This window comes from Prionailurus bengalensis, chromosome D2 (genome assembly GCF_016509475.1).
Source record: "Prionailurus bengalensis isolate Pbe53 chromosome D2, Fcat_Pben_1.1_paternal_pri, whole genome shotgun sequence".
Classification (NCBI taxonomy): Eukaryota; Metazoa; Chordata; class Mammalia; order Carnivora; family Felidae; genus Prionailurus; species Prionailurus bengalensis.
The window spans coordinates 17,488,904-17,512,847 of NC_057351.1; the positions used below are offsets into that span (position 1 = coordinate 17,488,904).

Here is a 23,944-nt window from a genome sequence, read left to right on the forward strand (position 1 = left end):
AAAGGCTGCCTGAGCTGCTCAAGGCCATGGGGTCAGATGTCACCCCCAGGCTGCCCCTCCTTCCCCTGCCCACGGGGCCTCCAAGAGCACTCTTGGGGCCTCTTTGAAGCACACCCCAAACAGGGCTCCGTCAGAAGGCTTGGGTTAGGGGCGCCTGGGTGGCTCAGTCGGTTGGGTGTCCGACTCTTGGTTTTGGCTCAGGTCACGAGCTCATGGTTTCGTGGGTTCGGTCCCCACTTGGGACTCTGTGGACAATGCGTAGCCTGCTTGGGATTCTTTGTCTCTCCCTCTCTCTCTGCCCTCTCCCACTCACGCCGTCTCTGTCTCCCTCAAAATAAATAAATAAACTTAAAAAAAAAAAAGAGAGAGAGAGAGAGAGAGAGAGAGAGAAGGCTTGGGTGGCTGGCCTGGGGTTGCCAAGCCTCAGGGCAGAGACACATCACACCCCTACGTGGGACGCTCCTGTGTTCCGGACCTGCGGCCCCAGTGCAGGAAAACTTCAGTAAATGTGTAACTCGACGGCATTCCAGCTCATCCTGTTCAGCAGTGAAAGTGTGTTATCGATCACCCTGACTTCCTGGAAGGAGCCCCTGCATGAGAGTCGCTCTGGCGCCTGTCCCCCAGCCCTGCCTGGCTGCCTGAGGCCCCCCACCCCCACCGCTGGGCCAAGTGATGTCACTCCCCCTCCTCCCCAGCCTGGGCACAGAACGCTCTGGGAACGGCGCCCTCCCCACCCCTCCCATATAAATAGGGCCTCCGCAGCCCTGCCCGGGGAAGAGGCTGCCTCTGTTTGGGGGAACTAAAGGCGGAAGGTAAGCTGGGAGGCCCTCTCCTTACACACCCCTCCCTGTCTCTCTCGGGGCAGCTGAGTCATATGCAGGGAGGAGAAGCCGGTGGGGGGCCTCTGTGGGGAGGTGAAAAGAGCTGCTGAGGGCCAGAAGCCAGGGGTCCCTGCAGCACGGGGACATCACCATGGAAGACTCACACACAGGCTGCCTTTCCCCTCCTGTCACAGCAGACATCCAGACGTGGGGGCTGTCCTCTCCCTCAGCACACCCCAGCTCCCATCAGAGGAGCCGTGCCTTCCCCGGCAGAAGGGAAGAGAGTGGCCGGGTCCTCCTGCCGCCCATGAGCGGGGCTGGGGCCTCAGGGGCTGGCACAGGAGCAGAGTCATGGTGGCCTAGAGTCCCCTGGGTCCCCTGCCAGCAGAAGGAAGAGCAAACTTGCGGTGCAGGTGGCGGAGCTGGGGGAGGTGACTCCCCCAGCTGGGGGAGGCTGACTCAGTTGGCCCCCGGGGCCGCGTCCCCACGGGGCTCGGATGAGGAGCGGCCGGCGTCTGACTCCCCGCCCCTCCCTCGAGGCAGCGCCGTCTCTGCGTTCAAGGCTGTGTTCTGTGCACTCATCACGCGGTACCCCCGAGCCTCGGGTGGCTCGGCCATAAAATGGGACAAATAGCAATGCCGGGCCTTCCTTGCTCCTGAACCAGGGCGCATGAAAATCATTAGAGCTCATCTAACGTGAGAGTGCTTTCTAAACTTTAGGATAAACTAGAAAGACAAGGTCTTATTGTTTTTTTCAAGAGGCACTACAGATCGGTGCTGAAGCGTGTGGACTATGGCGTCCGGGAGTTGGGGGGGGGGGGGGAGGGCCTGGGTTTGAATGCTAGTTCTGTCTCTCCGACAGAACTGCGTGACCTGTGTGGCCTAGAGCAAATCACCGGACCTCCTCTGCAAACCAGCGGTAAGTGTTCTCCATTTGCCAATGATGTACCGAGCACCTACGAGGTCCCAGGCGCATTTCTGGGACCGCGGTGTCTATGCATCAGCGAACAAAACCGAGCGAGGACCCCGCGCTCATGGGGTTTGCTTTCATGTGCAAAGGGACAGAACTGAAAACGGAAAAATAAACAGATACGTGCTGCAGAGGGTTACAGGGTGATCGGCGCTAAGGGAAAAGGAAGTAAAGCAGGGTCAGCGAGCCCAGAGTGTCAGGCGTGGCGGGGGGACAGTTGCGGTGTGAAACGCGGGGTCAAGGAAGCCTCAGCAGGATGAGACGGGTCTATGGAAAGCCCTAGAACACCGCCCGGCAATGATAAGCATTGTATTAGTGTCGGTTGCCGATCTCACCATTTCATCAGGCCACGGAACCACGAGGAGGAGTCGGGATACCTGGAGGAGGGGAGGGGAGAGGGAGGCTGAGGGGGAGGGTGGTGGCGGAGGGGAGAATCACAGGCTCCTGCTGCGGTGCTTAGGACCAGCCGGGGCAGCAGCAACTGATCCCAGCTGAGAGCAACGACAGTGATCCATGAAATTGCTCCCCCCCCCCCCCCCCGCCAGACGGTGCCCAGACGAGACGGTGCAGGAGGGGTGGAGCAGGGAGGGGGCTGTGCTTACCTGCCTGGCCCCAACCCTGGACGGGGTGCCTGTTACTCCAAGATTTCTCCAGCACTCTGCTTCCACGAGCTTTCCTGATAACTCAGTGTGGTCCAGCTTTTTTTTTTTTTTTTTTAATTTTTTTTTTTTTTTTTTGAAGGGGTGGGGAGGAGCAGAGAGAGAGAATCCCAAGCAGATTCCATGTTGTCAGCGTGGAGCCCGACTCGGGGCTCGATCCTACGAGCCGTGAGATGGTGACCTGAGCCGAGACCGAGAGTCGGACGCTTGACTGACTGAGCCGCTGGCAGGCTGACAGCAGAGAGCCCGACGCGGGGCTCGAACTCACAAACCTCGAGATCCTGCCCTGAGCCGATGTGGGACGCTCAACCAACTGAGCCACCCAGGTGCCCCTGAATCTCCCCTTCTTAGAAGGACACCAGTCAGATTGGAGTAGGTCCCACCCCGATGACCTCATTTCACCTAAATTACCTCTTTATGTCTCCAAGTATAGTACATTTTGAGGGACTGGGATTTCAACAAATAGCTTAAAACATTTTTTGCCTTAATATCATGATACGTTATTGCCAAAAGTGGTCCCTTAAACATCAGCTTGGGTGTTTCCGTATTACTCTCTATTAAACATATAATTATTGATGGAAGCAGAAGATCACTGATTAACATAACGTAAAATTAATATCAGCCACTCATATATCCTTGGAGAGAAGTGCTTCCAGTATTTTGTGAAAACGCCTGTGAACATTTTTCCTTGATTTCACGGACGATTTCCTATTTCTGTTTAAACTCTCCAGAGGTCTTAATCCCAAGACATCCCCACCGCTATAAAAATTAGACAAAACAACCGGGGCGCCTGGGTGGCTCAGTCCGTCGGGCGTCCGACTTCGGCTCGGGTCACGATCTCGCGGTCGTGAGTTCGAGCCCCGCGTCGGGCTCTGTGCTGACAGCTCGGAGCCTGGGGCCTGCTTCAGATTCTGTGTCTCCCTCTCTCTCTCTCTCTGCCCCTCCCCCGTTCATGCTCTGTCTCTCTCTGTCTCAAAAATAAATAGACGTTAAAAGAAAAATTTAAACATTAGACACAACAAAACACAAAGCCCACCCCAAAATAAGCCCCGTGAGAGCGCAGCCCAACCCACAGCGGCGTTTTGCACCTGCGCGGTGTCTTCCCCAGAGCTTTGAAATTTACCACTTCTCTGCGACGTGTGTAGACTTCGGTAGATTTCTCCTGGACTGAACGATCGCAGGGAATATTGGAACGGCTAAAAGTCTGGCTAGAGGGCACCTCCACACCGAGTAGAACTGTCACCCTTGACAAGAGGACATTTTTGCAGGGTCCGCGGAAGTGAGCGCCCCCGTCAGCGATGGCTCCTGCTGGTGCGAGCCTGAGGGCCGCCGTCCTCTGCCTCCTGGCCTGGGCCGGCCTCGCCGCTGCCGACCGGGTGTACATACACCCCTTTCACCTCCTCGTCTACAGCGAGAGCAGCTGTGAGCAGCTGGAGAAGTCCAACGCGGAGGCGCCCAAAGAGCCGACCTTCACACCGGTCCCCATTCAGGCCAAGACAACCCCTGTGGACGAGGAGGCCCTCCGAGAGCAGCTCGTGCTGGCCACCGAGGGGCTGGAGGAGGAAGACAGGCTGAGGGCGGCGAAGGTGGGGATGATGCTCAACTTCTTGGGCTTCCACATGTACAGGATGCTGAGTGAGTCGTGGAGCACGGCCAGCGGGGCGGCCATCCTGTCCCCAACGGCTCTCTTTGGCACCCTGGCCTCTTTCTATTTGGGTGCCCTGGACCCCACGGCCAGCAGACTACAGGCGTTCCTGGGCGTCCCCGGGGAGGATCAGGGCTGCACGTCCCGGCTGGATGGCCACAAGGTCCTCTCTGCCCTGCACACCATCCAGGGCCTTCTGGTCGCCCAGGGTGGGGCCAGCGGCCAGCCCAGACTGCTCCTCTCCACGGTGGTGGGCCTGTTCACAGCCCCCGGCCTGCGCCTGAAGGAGCCATTTGTGCGGGGCCTGGCTCCCTTTGCCCCCATCACCCTCGAGCGCTCTCTGGACTTGTCCACGGACCCAGATCTTGCTGCCGAGAAGATCAACGCGTTCATGCAGGCAGTGACGGGGTGGAAAATGAACAGCCCCCCGTCAGGAGTCGGCCCAGGCAGCACCCTACTTTTCAACACCTACGTCCGCTTCCAAGGTAAGGCAAACCCTGCGGGTGGGGTGGGCTCTACCCCCGGGCCGGTTCCAAAGGGTGACAGTTCCCTGTGTCTGTGGCTGTAATGCCCAACATTTCAGCTCAGCAAGGGCCAGGCCTTGGAGAAGGGCAGGGTGGCGCATGTGAGGGAGTACCCAGGAGTCACTCTCGAGGAGGCGGAACTATCAGCCCACCTACCTGCTGCCCTACTCTGTGCAGCTACTAAAGTACATCCACTTTTCTCATTCAATCCCCTGGCGGTGTGGTGGAGAGGTGTTACTGCCCCTAGAGGAAAACACAGCAACGCGGTGGCCTCCTCAAGAAGGCACAGGCACGAGCCGGTGTCCCAGGACCCAAGCCCCCACCTCCCGGCCCTGGGGCCCAGCTCTACGCTCAGGAGGGAGGGGTTCCTGTCTCTTGAGAAGGTCAATGTCCATGCAAACATAGCCCGTTTGTTTGCTTACATCCCCTTCATGTTGGGAGGGGCCATTACTCTCTCCTCCCCCACAAAAAAATCCCTACGAAGACAGTTCACTCATTCAATATATAATCACGAAAGAGGTTCACGTGCAAACTCCCCGAGTGGGGCGTCTCCGAGGGGCCAGGCAGGAAGAACGCACACGTCCCGACCCCAGGTTGCCTATTCGAGCCTCAACAGGGCAGCTAGGTCCCACGGGCGAATGCCCAGGCTACAGAGCTGCAGATAAAAGTGCCCGAGGAAGGTATCTGGGGCGCTGAGCACCCAGAGGAGGGAGGGTCACTGGGGAAGAGGACAGAGGCCTGGGGGCGGCTCGGGGAGCGGGGCTGCAGTGGAGAAGAACAAACATGTGAGCAAAGGCTAGCGAGTTCGGGGCCAGGAACCAGGGCAAGGGCGGCTCTGTTTGGCCAGAGCTGAGAATGAGCGAGTGTGGCTGGTGCAAGGCGGGGCCGGAAAGACGGGCCGGGTTCCGACTTGGAATCTGACGTTGGGAAGGCTGGCGGGTGTTGGAGCGGGCAAAGCGTTCTGTTCAGAGGTCGCCCAGGCGGCCTGTGCCATGTGCACTGAATGCAGGGGGGGGGGGGGGGGGAGTCCCGGGAAGGCTGCTCAACGGGGCAGGCAAACCCTCCCGGGAGCACATGCTAAGGTAGTGACTCCGCAAACTGAGGGGCCGGGGAGGGTGCGTTTGCGAGCCAAGCGAGCAAGCAGCCAAACCGGAGCCAGAGAGAGAGAGAGAGAGAGAGAGAGAGGTTTAACAGAGCATGGCTACTTTGTTACTCTGAAAACATTCTGGAAGCCTGTAAACCGCAAGGGGGAAGGACCTCCAGCCTGTTCTGGGTGCAGGAGGAAGACAGCAGACCCGGGAATGCTCAGGTCCCAGTGCTCACAGATCGTGGGAACAGAGTCCAGCTCTGGGGCCATCCAGCTGAGCGGGGGGCGGGGGGGGGGGCGCCACACCCCACGGAGGACAGAGGGGACTCGTGGGCTCAGCTCGCCATTCCTAAGAGGAGCCCCAGGAGGAGAGCTCACTGAGGAAGTCGTGCCCCCAAAAGGCGAAGCTAGGGAGCCACAGGTGCCAGGAACGGGGACTCATTCTGGAAAAGCCCCCGTGCACGCGTTCACATGATGGGGCTGGACAAGAGGGGAGCGAGGAAAGCCACGAAGAGAAAAGCAGAACCGCGCTCAGGACTCCGACGCCCTGGATGGTCACCCAGCCCCACCACATCCCCGCTTCTCATCTCCCTCCCTGACCTTTCTGTGCCTCAGTTTCCATCCAACAGAGACGCACCTGGCCGCCGCGGCGCGTCCACTTACGTCTTGGGAGCTCTGTGTTCCCCTTTGGCAATGACGTTCTATTACCGTGACCTGAGCGGAGGTCAGGTGCACGTTCCCAACTGGCGAGCACTTGGGGGCTGAGAGCCCGCGAGCTCCAGGGCACCCTTTGCCCAGGCCCTGCTGTCATCCCAAGCTGGGTGCTGGCCCTGACAGGTTCCACGACGCCAGCTGACTTAACCTTGAGGGATTTACTTAACCTCTGGACGAGGACGGTGTGCTGTGCTTTTCAGATGAGCAGACGGGACCGGGCAGCCGCCTCCGGTGCAGAGTCTCACGCCTTTCTGTCTTGGTGGGAAAAGAGTCAGTCCTTTCTTCCCCTGAACTAACGAGTCCCCTGCCAGGCCTGGGGGAGCCTGGGAGGAAGGACACCACGGCTTGTCGCTCCTGTCTCCCCAAGGCCCGACTACAAAGGGGGAGGGAGAGGCTGGGTCTGGCGGTCCCTTCTTGCCAGACCCAGGCCCTGGGAAGGCACCCTTGTCCTTCCAGCCCCCGCCCCTCCACTTCGGAGACCTCTGTTCCCAGAAGAGGGAGCCGTGGCTTTTGAAGCTGCCTTTACGCAGACCCCCAGCTGCTCTGTGACAGACTCACCCTTACCCTCCCCTCATTCCCCCAGAAACAACCCCGACGTGGGCCACCCACGGTGACCGAGGAGACTGCAGGGGGGAGGGGCTGTGCCAGGGGCTCCGGTCACAGGGAGGCCCCCAGGGACAGGGCCTTCGGCAGGCGTCCGTCCTGTCTCCCAGGACAGCTGAGCCGAGTGGCAGCTCGGTTCCACCACCACGTGCACAGCCCTGTGGGAGCGAGGGCACCAGAGAGGGTTCACCTCCCGCCGGCGAGTCCCGGTGCCAGCTTGCACGGAGCGCCTCTGCTCAGAGCCACTGGTCACGCCGGGTCGTAGGGGTGTCCCTGGCAGCACAGGGGCCCGAGACGTGGAGCCTTCGTGACAGGAGGTGTGTGCTCAACTCCGCGTCCTAGGACTTGAGAAAGGGAGTCTCTGTCACGGGCGGCCCTGCTCGCGGGCTGGAGAGCGAGCGTGCACCGGGGGCGTGTCGGGCCGTGACCCTATTCTGGACAACGCGGTGATGGTGGATACAGGTCACTGCACGTCTGTCCAGACCCGGAGAATGTACGGCCCTGCTGTCAACCACGGGTTCTGGGTCATGACGATGTGTCCGTGTCGCTTCATCAGCGTCAACGGACGTCCCGCCCTGGCGGGGGTGCCGGTGGGGCGGGAGGCTGTGCGTGTCGGGGGAGTGGGGGGGGGGACACACGGGAAATCTCTATACCTTTCTCTAGCTTTTGCTGTGAACCCAACAATTGAATTTGTCTAAAAAAAAAAAGAGAAAGAAAAAGAAAGTGAGCACGGCAGCCCACAGGCTTTGGGCCAGGGCAGATCTGGGGTGAGTTAGTCACTCAGTCGTGGTGGAAGGTACCTCCATTCTCCGCCTTCCTTTGTGGGCCTTAAGGCGACAGGTCTAAAGCCCCAGGGTGGCACCTGGCGGGTGCAACGTCTTCACCGCTGGCGGCTGGCGTCACCGTGGTGATCTTGCAGGAGGAGGACTTGAACGGGCCCCTGGGGCCGTGGGGCTGGTGATGCGCTGGGCGGGGAGAATGCCCCCCTGCCCGGGCTGCGCCTCGCCTCTGGGATCTGACCTCCAGGCCTCGCCACCCCCCCACCCCTGCTCAGCGGCACCCCGCCCCGAGCCCACCCGCCTGCCCCTGCCCCAGCTGACCCTTCCCCTCTTGTCTCCCATCCGGGTCCGCAGGCAAGCTGAAGGGGTTCTCCCTGCTGGAGGGGCTCCAGGAGTTCTGGGTGGACAACACCACAGCAGTGCCAGTCCCCATGCTCTCGGGCACGGGCACCTTCCAGCACTGGAGCGACGCCCAGAACAACATCTCCATGACCCGCGTGCCCCTGGGCAGGAGCGCCTGCCTGCTGTTGGTGCAGCCGCAATGCATGTCGGGCCTGCAGCAGGTGGAAACCCTCAGCTTCCAGCACAACTTCTTGACGTGGCTGAAGAATCTCTCTCCCCGGTACGGCTCCCGGGAAACCGCCGGCACCTCTGGGGCTGCTCCCCCTGGAAGCTGGGGTGGGGGGGAAGGCGAGGCAGGAGGGGGTGTGGGGTGAGCAGGGGCGGGCCGGGCGGTCCCTGCTGTTCTGAGCTGGAGGGCCTGGGCATCCCCCCATCACCCCTCCAGCCATCCACTGACGTGGCTCTCGGTTTACCGGCTTCTTCCGGGAGCACGAGTGGGGAGCACGCCTTCCTCGGGCTTGTGCTAACCCACTGGTTTTGGGCCCGCGTTTCAATCTGCCCCTTTTGACGCCACCCCCCCCCAGCCCCGTCCCCCCCGCAACACACACAATCTGCTGCAAACCAAGAGCTTTTGGGGGGCCGACTTCCCAGAAGGGTTCGTACACTTCCGAGAGACCCGGGGGAGGGGCTTTCTCGCGAAGCTGACCTTGACCCCACAGGCCCCCTGGTTTGTTCCACTCCTGCGGTGGGGAAGAAAGCAATTCTCCGCTGGGGGCACTACACTTGACCTACCACCCAGGCGCAGGGCAGTGGGGTCCGGAAATCTGCCCCGAGACAGGCACTTGGGGAGGGGGGGGCCCAGTGGCCTCCTGAGGTCAGCTCTCCTTTCTAGATCATTTTTGGTTGTGGTGGTTGGTAAACGCCTAACATTTACCACATGACCCATCTTTTAGGTACACGGCTCAGGGGCACGGAGCACATCCACACTGTTGCGTGGCCCTTACCGCCACCCATCCCCAGGATCTTTCCTTCTTCCCAGACTGGAACACTGATCCCATTAAATACTAACTCTCCATTCCCCCTCCCCCCGCCCCTGGCCGCCATCTTTCTACTTCCGGGCTCTGAATGTGTCTATTCTAGGACCTCAGAGGAGTGAAGGCATACGGTATTCGTCCTTTTGTGACTGGCTTATTTCCCTTAGCATCTTGTCCCCAGGGTTCACCCACGTTGCGGCCTGCGTCAGAATTTCCTTCCTCCTTGAGGCTAACATTCCATTATATGGATGGACCGTGCTTTGTGTATCTTTTCATCCATCAGTGGACACTTGGGCCGCTTCCACCTTTTGGCTATCGTGAATAATGCTACTAGGGACATGGGTCCACTGTCACCTCTTGTGAGGGTTTGGTACGTCACTGGAAACATCCATGGGCTCTCAGGGATGCCAAAGGAAGGTCAACTGAGCTGATGTAAGGAACGTGCCCACCACTGAGAGTGACAGGACATCCCTCCTATCTCTCTCTCCCCACCCCCCCACGGTGGGGGGTTTCTATGTCAAGAACACCACTGAAAGGTAGCTAGTAAGACAGGATACATTATTTCAGAGAATAGCATTTTAAAGTTCTCCAGGTGATACACCTTCAGTGCAGCCAACCTAAACCCAGAATGGAAGCATAGACTGTCCACAAACACCCAGAGAGCACCGCTGTTAAATGTATGCCCTTCTCACCGTATTCCCAAGGACACGGAAGTTTCTTGTTATGTTTGCTGCTGACAAACTTTCCCCAAGATGGCCTAGCCAGGTGAGGGGGGCCCAGGGCCTCACGGTGGGGGCCACCGGGACCTCCCTAAGTGTGTGTCACCCTCCCAGGGCCATCCGCCTGACCATGCCCCAGCTGACACTGCAAGCCTCCTATGATCTTCAGGACCTGCTGGCCCAGGCCAGGCTGCCCACCCTGCTGGGCGCGGAGGCAAACCTGGGCAAAATCAGTGACGACCAGCTCAGAGTCGGAAAGGTACTGTGCGGGAGGTGTCTGTCTGTGTCGGAGCGGATTCCATGGGTTCGCAGGGTGGGAGGCGTGGACAGGAGGGACACAGGGGGAGCTCCCGGGAGGCGGGTGGGGTAGGAGAGGAGAGCATGGCCAGGTAGGTGTGCACCCAGGTTGAGAGAGAAGTGACCAGAGCCTTCTAGGGCTTTCTGGGGACAGGTGGAGAGCCCATGTGTTCTATGGCTCTGCCCAGCCTGGCCTAGCCTCAGGGTCCCTCCCAGATCCTACAGCAGGGCCAGGACTTGGGCCACGACAGTGAGTGCCCCTAGGCCCAGTGCCAGCCCTGCCAGAGGGCCACCTGCTTCAGGGAAACGCTCAGTGGTAGGCAGACTGTGGCTCTGCTGCCTGGAATGACGCACCTCTGCAGCGGGGCCGCCTGGACGCTCTGCTGGGGAGAAGGGCTGCAGTTCTGGCCTTGGAGACCACTGTTTGGGGGGCACGAGCCCCTGTGCGACGTGACTGGGATGAACCGCGCACAGGGGCCCGCAGCCGAGGGTCCGGGGTTTTGCCCTGGATGGCAACAGCAAGGTGGGAAGTGGAGGGACTCTGGGGAGGAGCTGTCAGGTGGGTTGGGCCGAGTGGGGGTCATCTACACCGAGGGGCGGGGCGTGCACGGTCTGGAGAAACGCCCTCCAGCGACAGCACTACACAGCTGGGCCCCGAGGGCCTTTGGGAGCCGTCCCAACAGCTGCTGCCTTGCAGGTGCTGAACAGCGTTCTTTTCGAACTAAAAGCAGACGAGGGAGAAGAGCCCACGGAGTCCGCCCAGCAGCCTGACGGGCCCGAGGCCTTGGAGGTGACCCTCAACAGCCCGTTCCTGTTCGCCATTTATGAGCAAGACTCCACCGCCCTCCACTTCCTGGGCCGCGTGGCCAACCCGCTGAGCGCGGCGTGAGGCCTGGGCCGCCACCGAGCCGCGGCTGTCACCGTGAGCGACAGGCACACAGTAACGCCGATTTGTCACCCGTCTTCCACTTTTCCTTCCAGTGAGTCAGTGCGGAACGGGAAGGAAGCTGTTTCTCCCTGGTAAACGTGGCACTGTGTATCATGAGCAGCGGAACCTTTGGGAAGAAGGCCTCCCGGGTTCTTAGGTTTATCTTGGGCCACGTGAAGGGGGGGGCGGTGCCAAGAACCAGAGTTTATTAGCACAGGACGACTGTTCAGGAAAAAGTGTGAACAGACTTAAAACTGGTTCGTGAAACCAAAAACTGCTTTCCTTTTTATCAGAGAACAGAAATCGGGCTTTAAAATTATACAGTTTTCACGGCCCTGGGTTTATACTCGGTTACAGAATACGAACGCACGACCTGCATACGGTCTCCACAATGCCTTAGTTTTTTGTTGGTTTCTTGGTTGTCTTCCCCAGGATGCTGTGATCTTGGAAAAACACAAGCGTCTGAATTTGTGTTAGAATGTTAATACCACGACTGGTCATCCCTTGTGTTCTTAATAAACGTCTCACAACAATACGCAAAAGAGGAAAATTCTTTTCACTCTGCAGCAAAACAAATACATGTCATTTAGCTTAACAGGCCGTACAAATGCTAAGTGCGTTCAAGGGCTTTGAGCCATATTTTGGATGGAACTTCCCTGGAAGGTGCGGGCCGGTACTTGGCCGTCATTTGGAGAGGTTTTAGATGATGCTTTATTCTGGACGCTTCCATCCCTAAATGGCAGATGGGCATGGGGGTGGGGAGGGGGGAGGCACCATGCCCCGACATGCAGCTGCAAAGGAACGGGGCAGGTGGGCACCTCTTCCCTTCTGGGGACACAGGGTCGGATCGCTGCTCCCATCACCCAGGGACTGGAAGACAGAGAAACGAATCCTTCCATCTGCTGAGTGTCTCTGAGCGGGTTAGACGCCCGCGTTCCTAAGCTCGGGCGGGGACTGGGGAGGAGGTGGGCAGCCGGAGGCCCACGCTGTTGCTGGTAACAGTGAAGATGCTTCCTGATGTGCACAAAGCCTCGTCTCCTCCTCCCTCCCACAGCTGCTGAAGTAACCAGGCAGGCTCTATAATACGGTAACCACCGACGACGGCTGCTGGACAGTCACCGGGGGGTAAGAGTGGGGATGACGATTTCAAAGGCGACCCTGTTCTTGCCGGTATGCGCGTTCAGAGGCGTAAGCAGAAGCATCCCGTGTTCTGCTTGAGCGGTGACTGCGCTGCCCACTGGTGCCCAGGCCCTACCCACCCCCCTTCCTGGGCTTCGTAGCCACAGCCCAGGGCACCGTAGCCACAGTCCAGGGCGCTGGGGCCAACTGAGCACGTGCTGTGAGAGGCAGGCCTGCTCCTCTGATTGAGGCTCGGACCAAACAGGAACACAGAACAGGAACGACGCCCTCCACGCCCCAGTGTCCCCCTCACGTTCCCAAGCGCCCTGCCAGACTGGAACGCAGCTCCCTGCTCTGATGTCAAGGTCAAGGGGACAGCTGGTCCCCCCCCCCACCCCCCCGCCCTTCTGTGGTGGTGGCAGGCACATGAGAGGCAGCATTGGTGGGTGCTCGGGAACGTGGGTGCCAGAGATGGGCGGGCTGAGCAGGAAGCCCAGATCCAACACGTGCTGGGACCCGGAGCAGGGGACATCGCCCCTCTGGGCCGCGCTGCCCTTCTGTGCAAAGTGGGAAATACCCGAATGAATAAAAGAGTAACAGCAACCATGTCAACGGCAGTCAGTCCACAGTGAAGTCAGGACTCTACCCTGTCTGAAGTCCTGTTCCATAAACGTACAGCAGGCAAAGCATCCTCCCCTAGAGCCTCCGGAGGGAGCACTGCCTGGCCAACACCTTGATTTGGGCCAGTGACAACCATCGTTGACTTCTGGCCTTAGAGCGGTCAGGGAATTGTGACAATGTGCTATGGCGGCCAAAGGCAACACTCAGGCACGTCTCCTATCCGGCACCGCTGGGGGACCCTCAAGGCTCTCCCCCCACATTCCAACCTCTTCAAGAGCTGATGGTCCCCCCCATCCATTAAAGAGGATCACTGGCCATACAGGGACCAGCTGGCACCTGGGGGGCGGAGGAGGTGAAATGTCCCAGGGGAAGCTTCTGGCGGGGGGGGCCTCGAGTTCGCAAACCCCTCCCTGCCTTTGAAGCTGCGGGTGAAGATCTTAGTGCCTGGAGACCTGCCTCCCCTTCCCCAGATCAGCCTCTGCTCCCTGACCGCACAGGGGCCCCCGCCGCATGGCACACAGCTATGGACGGCTGCTTTGAGGCTCTAATGCGCAGCGAATGAGCCCGGGCAAGAGTTTCCCCGCAAACATCAGTACCTCACCCGGTGTCAGGCTGAGCGACAAGGGCCCCGGCGGGACAGACACAGCAACAGCACCCGTGCTTTGTTTGGTCGCTTTGAATAGGCAGCAGTCCAGGAGCCCTGTCGAACTGTGGGTGTCGATGGGGGTCCCCCTGTTCACTGCTGGCAGGGACTCTGTCCCCCCAGACCCCCGGCCCAGCCCTGCTTTCACCTGGGTTTACCTCCCATCACGCTCTGCCCTCCCTGGGTCTCTCTTCTCAGAGGCCCAGTGGGGGGACAACAGCTGGCATCCGATTCCTCGCTGGTTTGGGCTTTTGGAAACGGCCACTGGATGCCAGGTCTCTGGGGGGGAACTAGAAGTTGAGGAAGCAGGAGCGCGTTAGAGAGTCACGACCCAGGGTGCCGGGATGGCTCAGTGGGTTGAGCGTGCCACTCTTGATTTTGCCTTGGGCCATGATCCCAGGGTCGTAGGATCGAGCTCCACATTGAGCATGGAGCCTGCTTGGGATTCTCTCCCTCTGCTCCTCTTGCCCACACACTTTCTCTCTCTCTCTCTAAAGAAGTAATAAGCACAATCAGAGTCTCATGACTCCGTGTGGCCCTTGGTGCAGAATCTACAGCCCCACCCAGAGCCATCCTCAGCATCTGCATTGTCACCGGGAGCCCAGGAACGCACACTAGACTTTCGGGTCAGGGTTGAGGCTGGCCCGGAATCTGCGCTCCCAGCCACAGGCTTCGAGAAGAGCCGGGGCCACAACCGGCAGCGCCCCCTCTTGGATTCCCACTCTCAGGGGGATGCCACGTCTTCGATCGGAACCGGAGCCGTGGCAGTTCCCCCTGTAAGTCCTAACACGACCGCAAACGAGAAATGGTCCATCTGTGTGCGCGCCATGGGTTCAGAGCCGTTCCTCCGACCCCGTCCCAGCACCTCCCTCTCCGCGCGGACACACACTTGTGAGGTGCCCAGGGCCAGCACGGAGCCCCAGGCGCCACCACCGACGTCCTCATGATTCGTGCACCATGGTTTTGAAGTCGTCCCCAGTGACCTGAGACAGCACCCGTCCCGCTGCGGCTGGGGGAACAGAACACGGTGCGATCCTAACTTCGTTTCAGAAAGCGACTGGCGGGGGTGAGCACATTTCTCCCATTTCTCCCACCTAGCAGGCTGCTGGGGCTGGAGCAGTTGCTAGGGGTACCCAGTACCCGGTTGCCAACGACCCCCTGCTGTTCTCTGTCCTCGGCTCTTTTATAAACTGGGAAGTGGGTCAGGATGTTACCAGGATACAAAACGCCACCCACCGTTTGGCAGATTACTTAACACCACTGTGTTAATTCTGGGGGGCGGGGGGGGGGGGTCTGTTTCTCCGAAATCTTTCCTCACTAAGTTCCAAGTCGTCCTGGGCTTGCAAAGCGCTTCCCTGGAGGGCCAGGGAATGATTCGGCAGCTCCCGTCCCCTCCGGCCTCAGGTTTCTGCTCGGGACCTAGAGCTTCCCACGGCCCACCCACCCAGGACGCTCACCAGATCCCGAGCCTGTACGGAGTTCAGGACCTGAACACGGCTTTTGCCAGATCCGCGCGGCAACTCCCAACCCGAACAGACACGAGGCTGCCGAAGACAATCCCGCTTCAGAAGCTTCGAGTGTGAAGCGTCCTCTCCTTGCTGCAGAGACACCGACGTGGGTGACCCCCAGGTGCTGTTCCGGAGCCCGCTGGGTCGCCACATGGCACGCAGGATGCAAACCACTTTGCCTTTCTAAAATCTGAAAAATTCTAGGCACCGAAACACGTACTGAAGGTTTGGGACAGGTTTTGGACTTGAGGACCATCCCGTGTGGGTTGGTTTGTCTGTTTGGTTCCTGATAGAATTCGCTTTTTTTAGCGCAGTTTTAGGCTCCCGGCAAAACCGAGCACACAGTTCCCATATGCAAATGATAGGTTAGACGTCCGGTGTCCTAAAAATCCTGTGTGCCCCACCTGTTCACCCCCCACAACTCCTGCCACCACTCGTCTTTCTCGGTCTCCGTAACTTTGCCTCTTCCAGAAGGCCGTAGAGCTAGGATCTACGCGCAGCCTTTTCGGATTGGCCTCTCTCTCTCGCTTAGCAATATGCGTTTAAGATTCCCCCCGATGTTTTCATTTCTTTTCAGGACGGAACGACATCCCATTGTCCGGATGGACCGTTTATTTATCCGTCCATGAAAGACAACTTGGTTGTTTCCAATTTGGGGCGGGGGGGGGGGTGGCGGGGGGTGGGCAGTGATCCGTGTGCAGGTTTTTGTGTGGACACAGGCTCGCCATGTGGTTTTTAAAGCTGCAGGACGAGCAGACGTTCTGGGTGCCTCTGAGAGGCTCTCACAAACACCGCGGGTGGTGAATGTCAGTGACTCGCAACACTTGGCGGGGGGGGGGGGGTCCCACAGCCCACCTCCCTACATTCCATGTTACTCTATGCTTCCGTGGAGTTACCTGCAAAGTTACCCTCTGAGGCTCGCTGTGAAGCTTTGTTAAGCGGGTCCAGACCAGCCTTTGGTTTAGGCCAATCTGGTGCCGCTCCTGAGGCCGATCCTTCTGAGGGCGCCATTTGCGGCCACTGTCAGAGCCTTTCCATCCTGCCAGCGGGAAGACGCCGGGGTCCCCTGAGCCTGGAGGATGATTCTAGCCGCTCCTTTCTAGGACTGCTTTCCTCGCCTTGATGGCCTCCTGCCCCACCAGCGGCTAACCAGCACCCGGCTATACAAAGTGAGCCACCTTCCTCTCCATACTCTGCCCCCAAGGTCTAGACTCCTTGCCCCCCCTCCCCCCCCCTCCCCCCCCCCCCCCGCCGCTGCCTCCCCACTCCAGACTCTCTCACATCAGAGTCACCGGCTCCGGGTCCCCCTGTGCCCGGGCCTGGACACTGTCCACACACAGCCCACCTTGTTTCCCTTCTCTCTGGGATCCTACACTGCTCTTGTCCAGCCTCCGCACGGTGCCGTTTCAGACGCTTGCCTTGGTGTTCAGTTGTTTAAGGTGGGACAGAGATTCAGGTCCTCGTCACTGAGTTACTTCACAATCAAAACGCCACCCCAAAGATCAAGAACACATTTCAGTCCAACATTGACGAGAGCGAGGGAGAGAGGAGAGGAGAATCCGGATTGTTCTGGGACTCCGTGTGACAGGGGCGACGGGGCGAGTGGCGCGTGGAGGCATTTCTCAAAGTCACAGGAAGGTGTGACTTCCCTTGGTCCAGACCGGCCTTTGCCGCCATCCGACAGGACGCCCGGCGGCTCTTCAAGAGGGGTGGGCAGTGTCGGGGAAGGCTCGCCCGGGGCAAAGACAGCGTCTCCTTCACAGCTGCCTAACCTGAGGTGGTGGGAGGAGGACCAGGAGAGGCCGGCGTCCTCTCAGATGGTGGAGGCTCCATCTGGGATGTCTGGTGGCTGACGAGGAGAGGTCTCTCTCACGGGTGAGGATGCCACGCGCTGACAACGTGAACGGTGCCTTCAGGTAAGAACCCCCAACAGGCCTTGCTTCAGAATCCACCGTTAGCTCGGGGCGCCTGGGTGGCTCCGTCGGTTGAGCGTCCGACTTCCGCTCAGGGCACGATCTCACGGTTTGCGGGCTCGAGCCCCGCGTCGGGCTCTGTGCTGACAGCTCGGAGCCCGGGGCCCGCTTCGGATCCCGTGTCTCCCTCTCTCTCTGTGCCTCCCCTGTTCCTGCTCTGTCTCTCAAAATAAATAAAAACATTAAATTAAAAAAAAAAAAAAAAAAAAAAAGACTCTACCGTTAGCTCGACATCTGAAGTTCGGCACCATTCTCCGGTTCTGAAACATGAACTTGAGCGGGAAGGTCAACGGGAGGGTCACGTGGACGCCCATTATCGCACCACCAGGGCGGCTGCTGTCCTTAAAGCTCGACGCTGGCCTCCTCCATGCCGGAGGTCCGTGGCTGCCCTGCTTTAGCCCGTGAGGCATGCAGACCCAGGGGCCCCCTTTTCCACAGGCAGGTTCGTGGCTGAGTGGCTCTCACAGGGCAACTCCACAGAGTAGTTCCCAGGGAGCTGCAAAGAAATACTGGCAAAGACCCCCAACAGGACACCGGGGTGTGTAACTGAAGCAGCTCTAAAATCTGCTTTTTTTCTCTTCTTCCTGGACACACAGCTAGACCCATTTCCAGCCCCTGGAGCGTGCGGAGCTCTCCCCGGCGGGGCCGCGGCCCCCGCCCCCACCGCCCCCGGGTGGCCCTCATGTGCTTTTCCTTTCCTGGTTGGCTGCAGCAGAGGCCAAAATGGTGGGCCCCCAAAAAGGTCCGCACACATGCCGGCCCCTGGAATCTGTGCATGTGACCTTACTGGGCAAAAGGACCTTTGCAAATGCGATTAAGTTGGGGATCTCACGACGAGAGCCTCCCGGATTGCGCAGGTGGGTCCTAAATCCAACGGCAGTGCTCCTGTAGGAGACAGAGGAGGAGACACGGAGAAGAGCAGGAGGCCGCGCGAAGGCCGAGGCCGAGGCCGAGGCCGAGTTGTGCCATCATGAACCGAGGGACACCTCGAGCCACGAGAAGTGGGACGGGCAAGGGGGAGAGGAAGTGTGGCCCAGCCGACACCTGATTTGGACTCTGCCTCCAGAACCAGGAGGGAAGAGAATTCTGTCGTTTTCAGCCATCCCGTTTGCGGTAATTTGTTACAACAGCCACAGGGAACTAACAGGAAGTGACCCCGGGGGGGGGGGGGGCACGGAAGCCACAGGATGGAGGTGGCGCCTTGCAGGCAGCCTGGGAGCACCCCCACCCACTCATCCCCTGCCTCCCTGGCACCACATGACCAGTTGGCCAGAAAGACTCCTCTGCTTGAGACTTTTAGATTCTGTAGGCTATAAAGTAAAACACTATTACAGTTTTACTGTAAAAATGTATTATTCGTCTTCATAAACTTTGTTCCATTATGACTCTTCAAGGCAAAGCTCAGAAAACACACGTTAAATGAAGGAGACGTTCTGGGGAGCCAGGGATAAGTGTTCTGGAACGTTCTGCTTTTTACTAAAGGTTCTTGTTTCTTCAGCCTAGAAACAGGAGTGGAACACCACGGGCGTTGCCCAGAACAAGCCCAGAAACGTGGTATTACTGAACCCAGGCCGAGCGTGGGGCTTGACAGGTGTCTGGGAAATGGATGCCTTCGGCCCCAACCCTGCCCAATCAGCCCTTCTGTTCCGATGCTCATATCAAAGAGGGAGAATACCTGATGCTGAGCAACCTGGACTCTGGAACCATCTTCCCTGGATTTAAATTCCATTTAACTATTTTAACTCCTTAATTTCCGTTTCCTCGTCTCCATAATGGGGATAAGCCGGCTGGAGTTGGAGGAGCTAATACACTGTATCCTGGTCAACCATGTTTTGAAACAAACGAGAAAGAGCAGTCAAGGAGAAAGGAAACACTGGGGCTACTGTTGACCAGCGGCGGGCTGGAGGGAGGCGCTCAGCCATGTGGCTAACCCGGGGGACCACCGGCAGGTAGGCAGGTCTCGTCACCCTGGCAGGGCTGGGTCTCCGCTCCCAGAGCTCCCAGAGCTCCCCGCTGGGCAAGGAGGGAGGTCTGCCTTGCCCACAAGGGCATGTCTGCACTCAGAAGCTCCCGCAGGCCCAGCCACCGGGTGGCTCCCACGGCTCCCGGCACGACGCGCGGGCCCTGTTGGACCTCCCTCAAATCCTGGGCCAGGCGCGTGAGCTCAACTTCTGCAGGCCCATCGCTGAACTTGGGGGACGCGGGTGGGGGCGGCAAGAGACAAACGTGGGTGCCAATCTATCCCCACTGGCTCCAGGTCGGCCTTGCCCTCTCTCACTTCACGTCCGGCTTCCTTCCTGACTGCCCCCTGCCCCTTGCCGCCTACGAGCCCAGCACCGCGAGGTCCAAGCCTGAGGCCAAATCCCTTCTGCTCTCGCACCCACGGGCTCCCAGTACCGACCCGTCAGTCCCGCTCCAGCCGGGGCAGGGCTCAGTGCTGAGGCCGGGGCACCGGCTCTCCAGGGGAGCACAGGCAGGCCCAGCGTGCAAGCCCCGAACACTCGCGGGGCCGCACGGCCGCAGGGGCGGGGAGGACACGCGCCCGAAGCCGCTGCTCTCACCGCTTTTACGGGGGTTCCTCTCACGCTCCCTATTTCCCCGCGCTGCCTCATCACTGCGCTCACACACATACAGACAAAATCTCTGCTAGCGCCCGGATCTGCTTTCTTGATTGCCGATCGCTTACTCTTTTCCTTGCTCTCCCTGGAGCTGACCTCCGGGCCAGGAGACGGAGATGCAATGAAACGCAGGCTAGAGGGAGAAGCGCCCCTGCCTCGGCGGCCCGTGTCGGGCGCCTACCTCTTCCCAACATCCCCGCAGCCTCTCCCGACACGAGGGCCGCGGCCTTGTCGCCTCCCACACCTGCAGGAGGAGGACCCGCTGAGGAGAGCGAGAGGCAGGTGCCCTCGAGGAAATGTGCCCGACACGCCACCCCCCGGCCAGAGCACTCAACCCGCACCGGATTCACAAACACGAGCCCACGTGCTTCTGGCAGACACTTTTTTTATTCAGGAAATGCATCTTCCTATAGGTTCCAGCTCCTGCCGGGACAGCGTGACCAGGAGCACTCTCGCTGAGCACCCAGGGGGAGAACGGAGGGGGCGCCCCTTGCCGCCTCTCTCAGGGCGTCACGAGGCGTCACCGCGCACACCGGCTTTCCCGGCGGAGGAGGGGGAGCCATCCGACACCGTCGCCCCCCACCCCCGGCGGGCGGGCGCTTCCGACAGCAGGGTCGGGGCCCGGGCCCAGATTTCCAGGGTCCTACGTATATATTCACTTTAGTCGTATTTTAGAAATCAGCTCTTCCGCGCTAAGATTTACAATAAAAATAAAATAATTTGCTCTGTAAACTAGAGTAGAAAGTTTCAAGTGTCTTAAAAACTATCTTCCATACAACGGAAAAAGGCTTCTGTGTTCTGTCCTGGGCGAAAGGAGACCCCAGTGTGCGGAGAGAAGCTGCCCTGGCGTGTTGCTCGAGACGTCGGGCGCCGTGGAAGCACTTCTTGGCCGAGGAGACTGGGCCCGAGGACAGAGCCACTTTCTTCCCCTCGGGCTCCACGTCCAGCTTTCCCCACCCCGCGGGCTCTTCCAAGATGCTCACGGCTGCTCTGCCGTTGCCTGGTCCTTGGTGGCGGCAACCAGCTCGGCGAGGGCCGGGAAGCTCTTTATGTCCTTTGTCGCCAGGCCCATCTTTTGTATCTGCAAAGGCCACGAGAGCGGATAAAGGCACCGCGGTGTGAGCTGAGCGCGAACAAAAGAGCCTCATAAAGAACACACGGGATGTCGCCCCCATCCTCTCTGGAATCTGAAAAGGGCAGCTCCCCAAAGGCTGGCAGAGCCTTCTCCCTTCACAGGAAGGATCTGCTTATTGCAGAGCTTCGCTTTTGGGGGTTAAACCCTGCGCATTCAAAGACGCCAGTATGTTCATTTATCTCAGTCCATCAGATCAGGCTCTTGCCAGGGGCAGAGCCCCTTTTGTGGACTGCAAAGGAGGCGCACGAAAAGAAATCACCAAGCGAACTATTTTTTAAGTGGACAGTTTTCACAAAAGCGCTGGCCTGAGCACTTAATGTCTTCACGGGTCATCGACAGGTTTTCTTAGAATCTGATGGACTGTGGTTGCTGTGGCAGAGCAACTACCGTGGATTGCCGTGGTAACTGAGTCGTGACAAACCACGTGCCCGCTTTTGTTAACGGCAACACACACGCGCACACACGCACAGGAAAACCTGGAAAAACCCACACCAAGCATTTGGCATCTGTCGGCGTGCTGCCGTTCATTCTGGGGGCTGGCGGCCAAGGAGTGCCGTCTCTTTTCCTGCACCCCCACCCCCCCCTCTTTCTCTGGCTTCTTTGTTCTTCATATTTCTTTACCAGATTGTCTGGTTTGTAAAAGGACTGCAGGTTTCTCTTATGAGAGAGAGAAATAGGGCAACGGACTTCCGCCGGGACAGATCTCTAAAGTCACATCAAAGCAGCAGAATTTAGATCTCCAGGGAGGACCCTGACGTGCAAGAGTCCTCAGTCAGCTAGAAAAGCAAGCACTTCCGGATGGAAATTCTCCTCCAGCTGCAAGATCTTCCTGGAGGGTGTGTGCTATAAGGGGACCCTAAACAGTTTAGAAAGCCAGCTTCTCAAGAACGAGAGAAGTTTCCTGATCCTTGAATGAGTCACCTGTGTGAAGAGAGGCCTGGCACGCAACCCACGTCTGCCTCCTAAGTGACACCATGTCCAGCAATGCTCCTGCACCTGCTGGGACTCCAAAACCTGTGTTTTATGGGAACAGAGGAGACTCGGCCAGGGAAGCAAAGAGGTCAGGCTCAGACGACCTCTCAGGGGCCACACTGAGAGATCCACGGGCTAATGCTTCTCTACTTATTCTAACCGCCTGACTACGTGTCAGGCACTTCCCCGGCGGTGGACAGAAAGGACGCCGCCTCCGTCTGGGAGCTGCCCCTCCAGTGGGCTCCGTGAGCCAAGTGGATGCCAACTGCACCAAAGACCAGTTGGTCAATTTCCGGTATTCGTTACGCACATCCTTTCCCCTCAAGTATTCTGGGGCCCTGACCCCTCCCTTCAGCCCCGGGAGGACACGCCCGCCCTCGGCAGCACGCCCGGGCTCAGGTGAGGCACCTGACGACGGCTCGGCGGTTACCTGCTCTCCCAAGTACTCAACGTCCAAGGCCAGCTGCAGCCTGATTTTGTCGTCGTCACTCATGCCGCCACCGGGACCGATGGGGTTGGCGGGAGTGGTTTTCCTGGCTTGTTTCAGCCGCTTCAGGCTCTCCTCCATTTTCTTCACCGAGTTCAGAACGTCGGACACGGTTTCATAGTACCTTGGGCACAAGACACGCTTACTGGTGAGACCGAGGGGCTAGCGTGCATCCCCAGACCGACTGGCTTGGTGGGCCAACACAAGAGATCCGTGAGACCCACACTCATTTCCAATAAAAGAAATCGGCCATGGTGAACTTACCAATGTTTCTTAAGACTGAAAAAAAGGAGCCTTGACACCCTAGCATCACAATCCCTCAGAACTCATGAAATACACATGTGGACTCTGTTTACAATTTTCGTCCCGGACACCAACAAGAGAACATCGAAGGCCAAATGATCTTTCCTACTCGAAGGGGGCAACAGCTGGAGCTCATTCCCCAAGTGCAAGTAACAGATTCATTTACGGTCAGTTCTAGGAACAGTTCATCTTAAGAATAGAAAGCTTTCAAATTTTTAAATAACACTAATCACCTTCACTGTGCTCTCAATATAATTTGCAAATTATAAAGGAGTTGTATTTCAAAACTTTGTTTACAAGCTGGCTACTTGGCACTTGGTATATATTTGCCCACAAAAACAAGACTCTAATTCACTGTTATGTTCTAAATTAACCCACAAATGTTCCTGAACTCAGAAGTAATTGAAATAAATCAAGTACGATCAGAAAATAAACAAAATCCAATAGCAAAATTGAGTAAGATGCTTTTGACATAACTCAATCCCGGCATTTGGGGAAAAGTCTATTGAATGAGAAACGAAGAGACATTCGACCAAAGGGATTCCGAAGACCTCCTGAGATTTTCACGGGTGGCAGGGTTTTAGATACTGAGCGCTTATCAGTTACAATCAGGCTTCAGAACATGTATTTTCTCTTCCTTGGCCGCAGTGGTCTCGCCAGTCTGCGCTTTCGATTATCTGGCGTGAGCAGAGCCACTGTGGACACAGGAGAGAGCGGATCTTACGGGAAAACGTGTGCCTGGCCTTGCAGAAAAAGGGCCGCGTGAAACGCACCCTACGCACCAAAAGCTGGGCGTGCCGGGGGAGTGGGATGTGCTTGCACCCCCAAGAAGTCCTTGACCCAGGAAGTGCGGGGCCAGGGGAACCCCGGGCGGCTGGGGGGCAGGTGGCCCATCGCACTCTTGGGGGGGGGGGGGGCAGAGCAGCTCAGCCACCAACTCAGGTGTGAGCGCCTGCACCCGACCCGTCCAGCGACGCGGCCATCTGACGTCGTCAACAAGCCACGTGCCACCCTCCGATGGCCTCCGCGGTCTCTGACTCGGGGCTTCCCTAAGCAAGTCCGGGATGGCCTACTTCTAAGGTACTTACTTATGAGTGCTCTCAGAGAGGGCGCCTTCTAACCATTGTCGGATTACTGCCTGTCTCAGCTTATCCTTGTGCCCACTCTGAAGCTGGCGAAATGGCTTCAGGGCACTGTCCACGTAAGAGGAGGCTGTGGTTGGCACTTCCTGGAGTAATGATGGTAGGGGTTGAAAAAAAATGTATAGAAAAAAAAAAAAAGAGTTATTCCAACTTCGGAAGGATGTTACTAATGTGCCAGTTTGGAGACATGAACGAACCCCATCCCTCCCCAATAGTGACAGTAAGGTTGTCTCCCGGAAGATATCTGAGAACAGGAGGGGTCAGGAAGAGTACAGCAAGGGAAAATAATGTTTAGAGCCAG

The 23,944-nt window shown here is 58.4% G+C and overlaps 2 protein-coding genes across 5 annotated transcripts in view; one reads left to right on the forward strand and one right to left on the reverse strand.

The window, feature by feature from the left end:
* The first annotated feature begins 682 nt into the window (after positions 1-682).
* AGT (angiotensinogen) lies at positions 683-11,657 on the forward strand. Its single transcript, XM_043596335.1, has 6 exons — positions 683-812; positions 1,684-1,740; positions 3,719-4,580; positions 8,157-8,424; positions 10,012-10,156; positions 10,892-11,657. The coding sequence occupies exons 3-6, from the start codon at positions 3,749-3,751 to the stop codon at positions 11,081-11,083; spliced, it is 1,437 nt and encodes a 478-aa protein (XP_043452270.1). The 5' UTR covers positions 683-812; positions 1,684-1,740; positions 3,719-3,748; the 3' UTR covers positions 11,084-11,657.
* An 8,315-nt stretch (positions 11,658-19,972) lies between these two features.
* The window catches only part of COG2 (component of oligomeric golgi complex 2), a 47,057-nt gene continuing 43,085 nt past the window's right edge, over positions 19,973-23,944 (reverse strand). For all 4 annotated transcript variants that reach the window (XM_043596339.1, XM_043596336.1, XM_043596338.1 and 1 more), the window contains 3 exons: positions 23,590-23,729; positions 22,142-22,322; positions 19,973-20,685 (listed from right to left, as the gene is read on the reverse strand). In XM_043596339.1, the coding sequence (XP_043452274.1) occupies positions 20,584-20,685; positions 22,142-22,322; positions 23,590-23,729 (423 nt within the window). In that variant the 3' untranslated portion in view covers positions 19,973-20,583. The remainder of the gene's footprint in view (positions 20,686-22,141; positions 22,323-23,589; positions 23,730-23,944) is intronic.

Coding starts and splice junctions, on each gene's coding strand:
- AGT (XM_043596335.1), top strand. CDS start 3,749: ATGGCTCCTGCTGGTGCGAGCCTGAGGGCCGCCGTCCTCTGCCTCCTG. Junction 4,581..8,156: donor CACCTACGTCCGCTTCCAAG/GTAAGGCAAACC, acceptor CCGGGTCCGCAG/GCAAGCTGAAGGGGTTCTCC. Junction 8,425..10,011: donor CTGAAGAATCTCTCTCCCCG/GTACGGCTCCCG, acceptor TCACCCTCCCAG/GGCCATCCGCCTGACCATGC.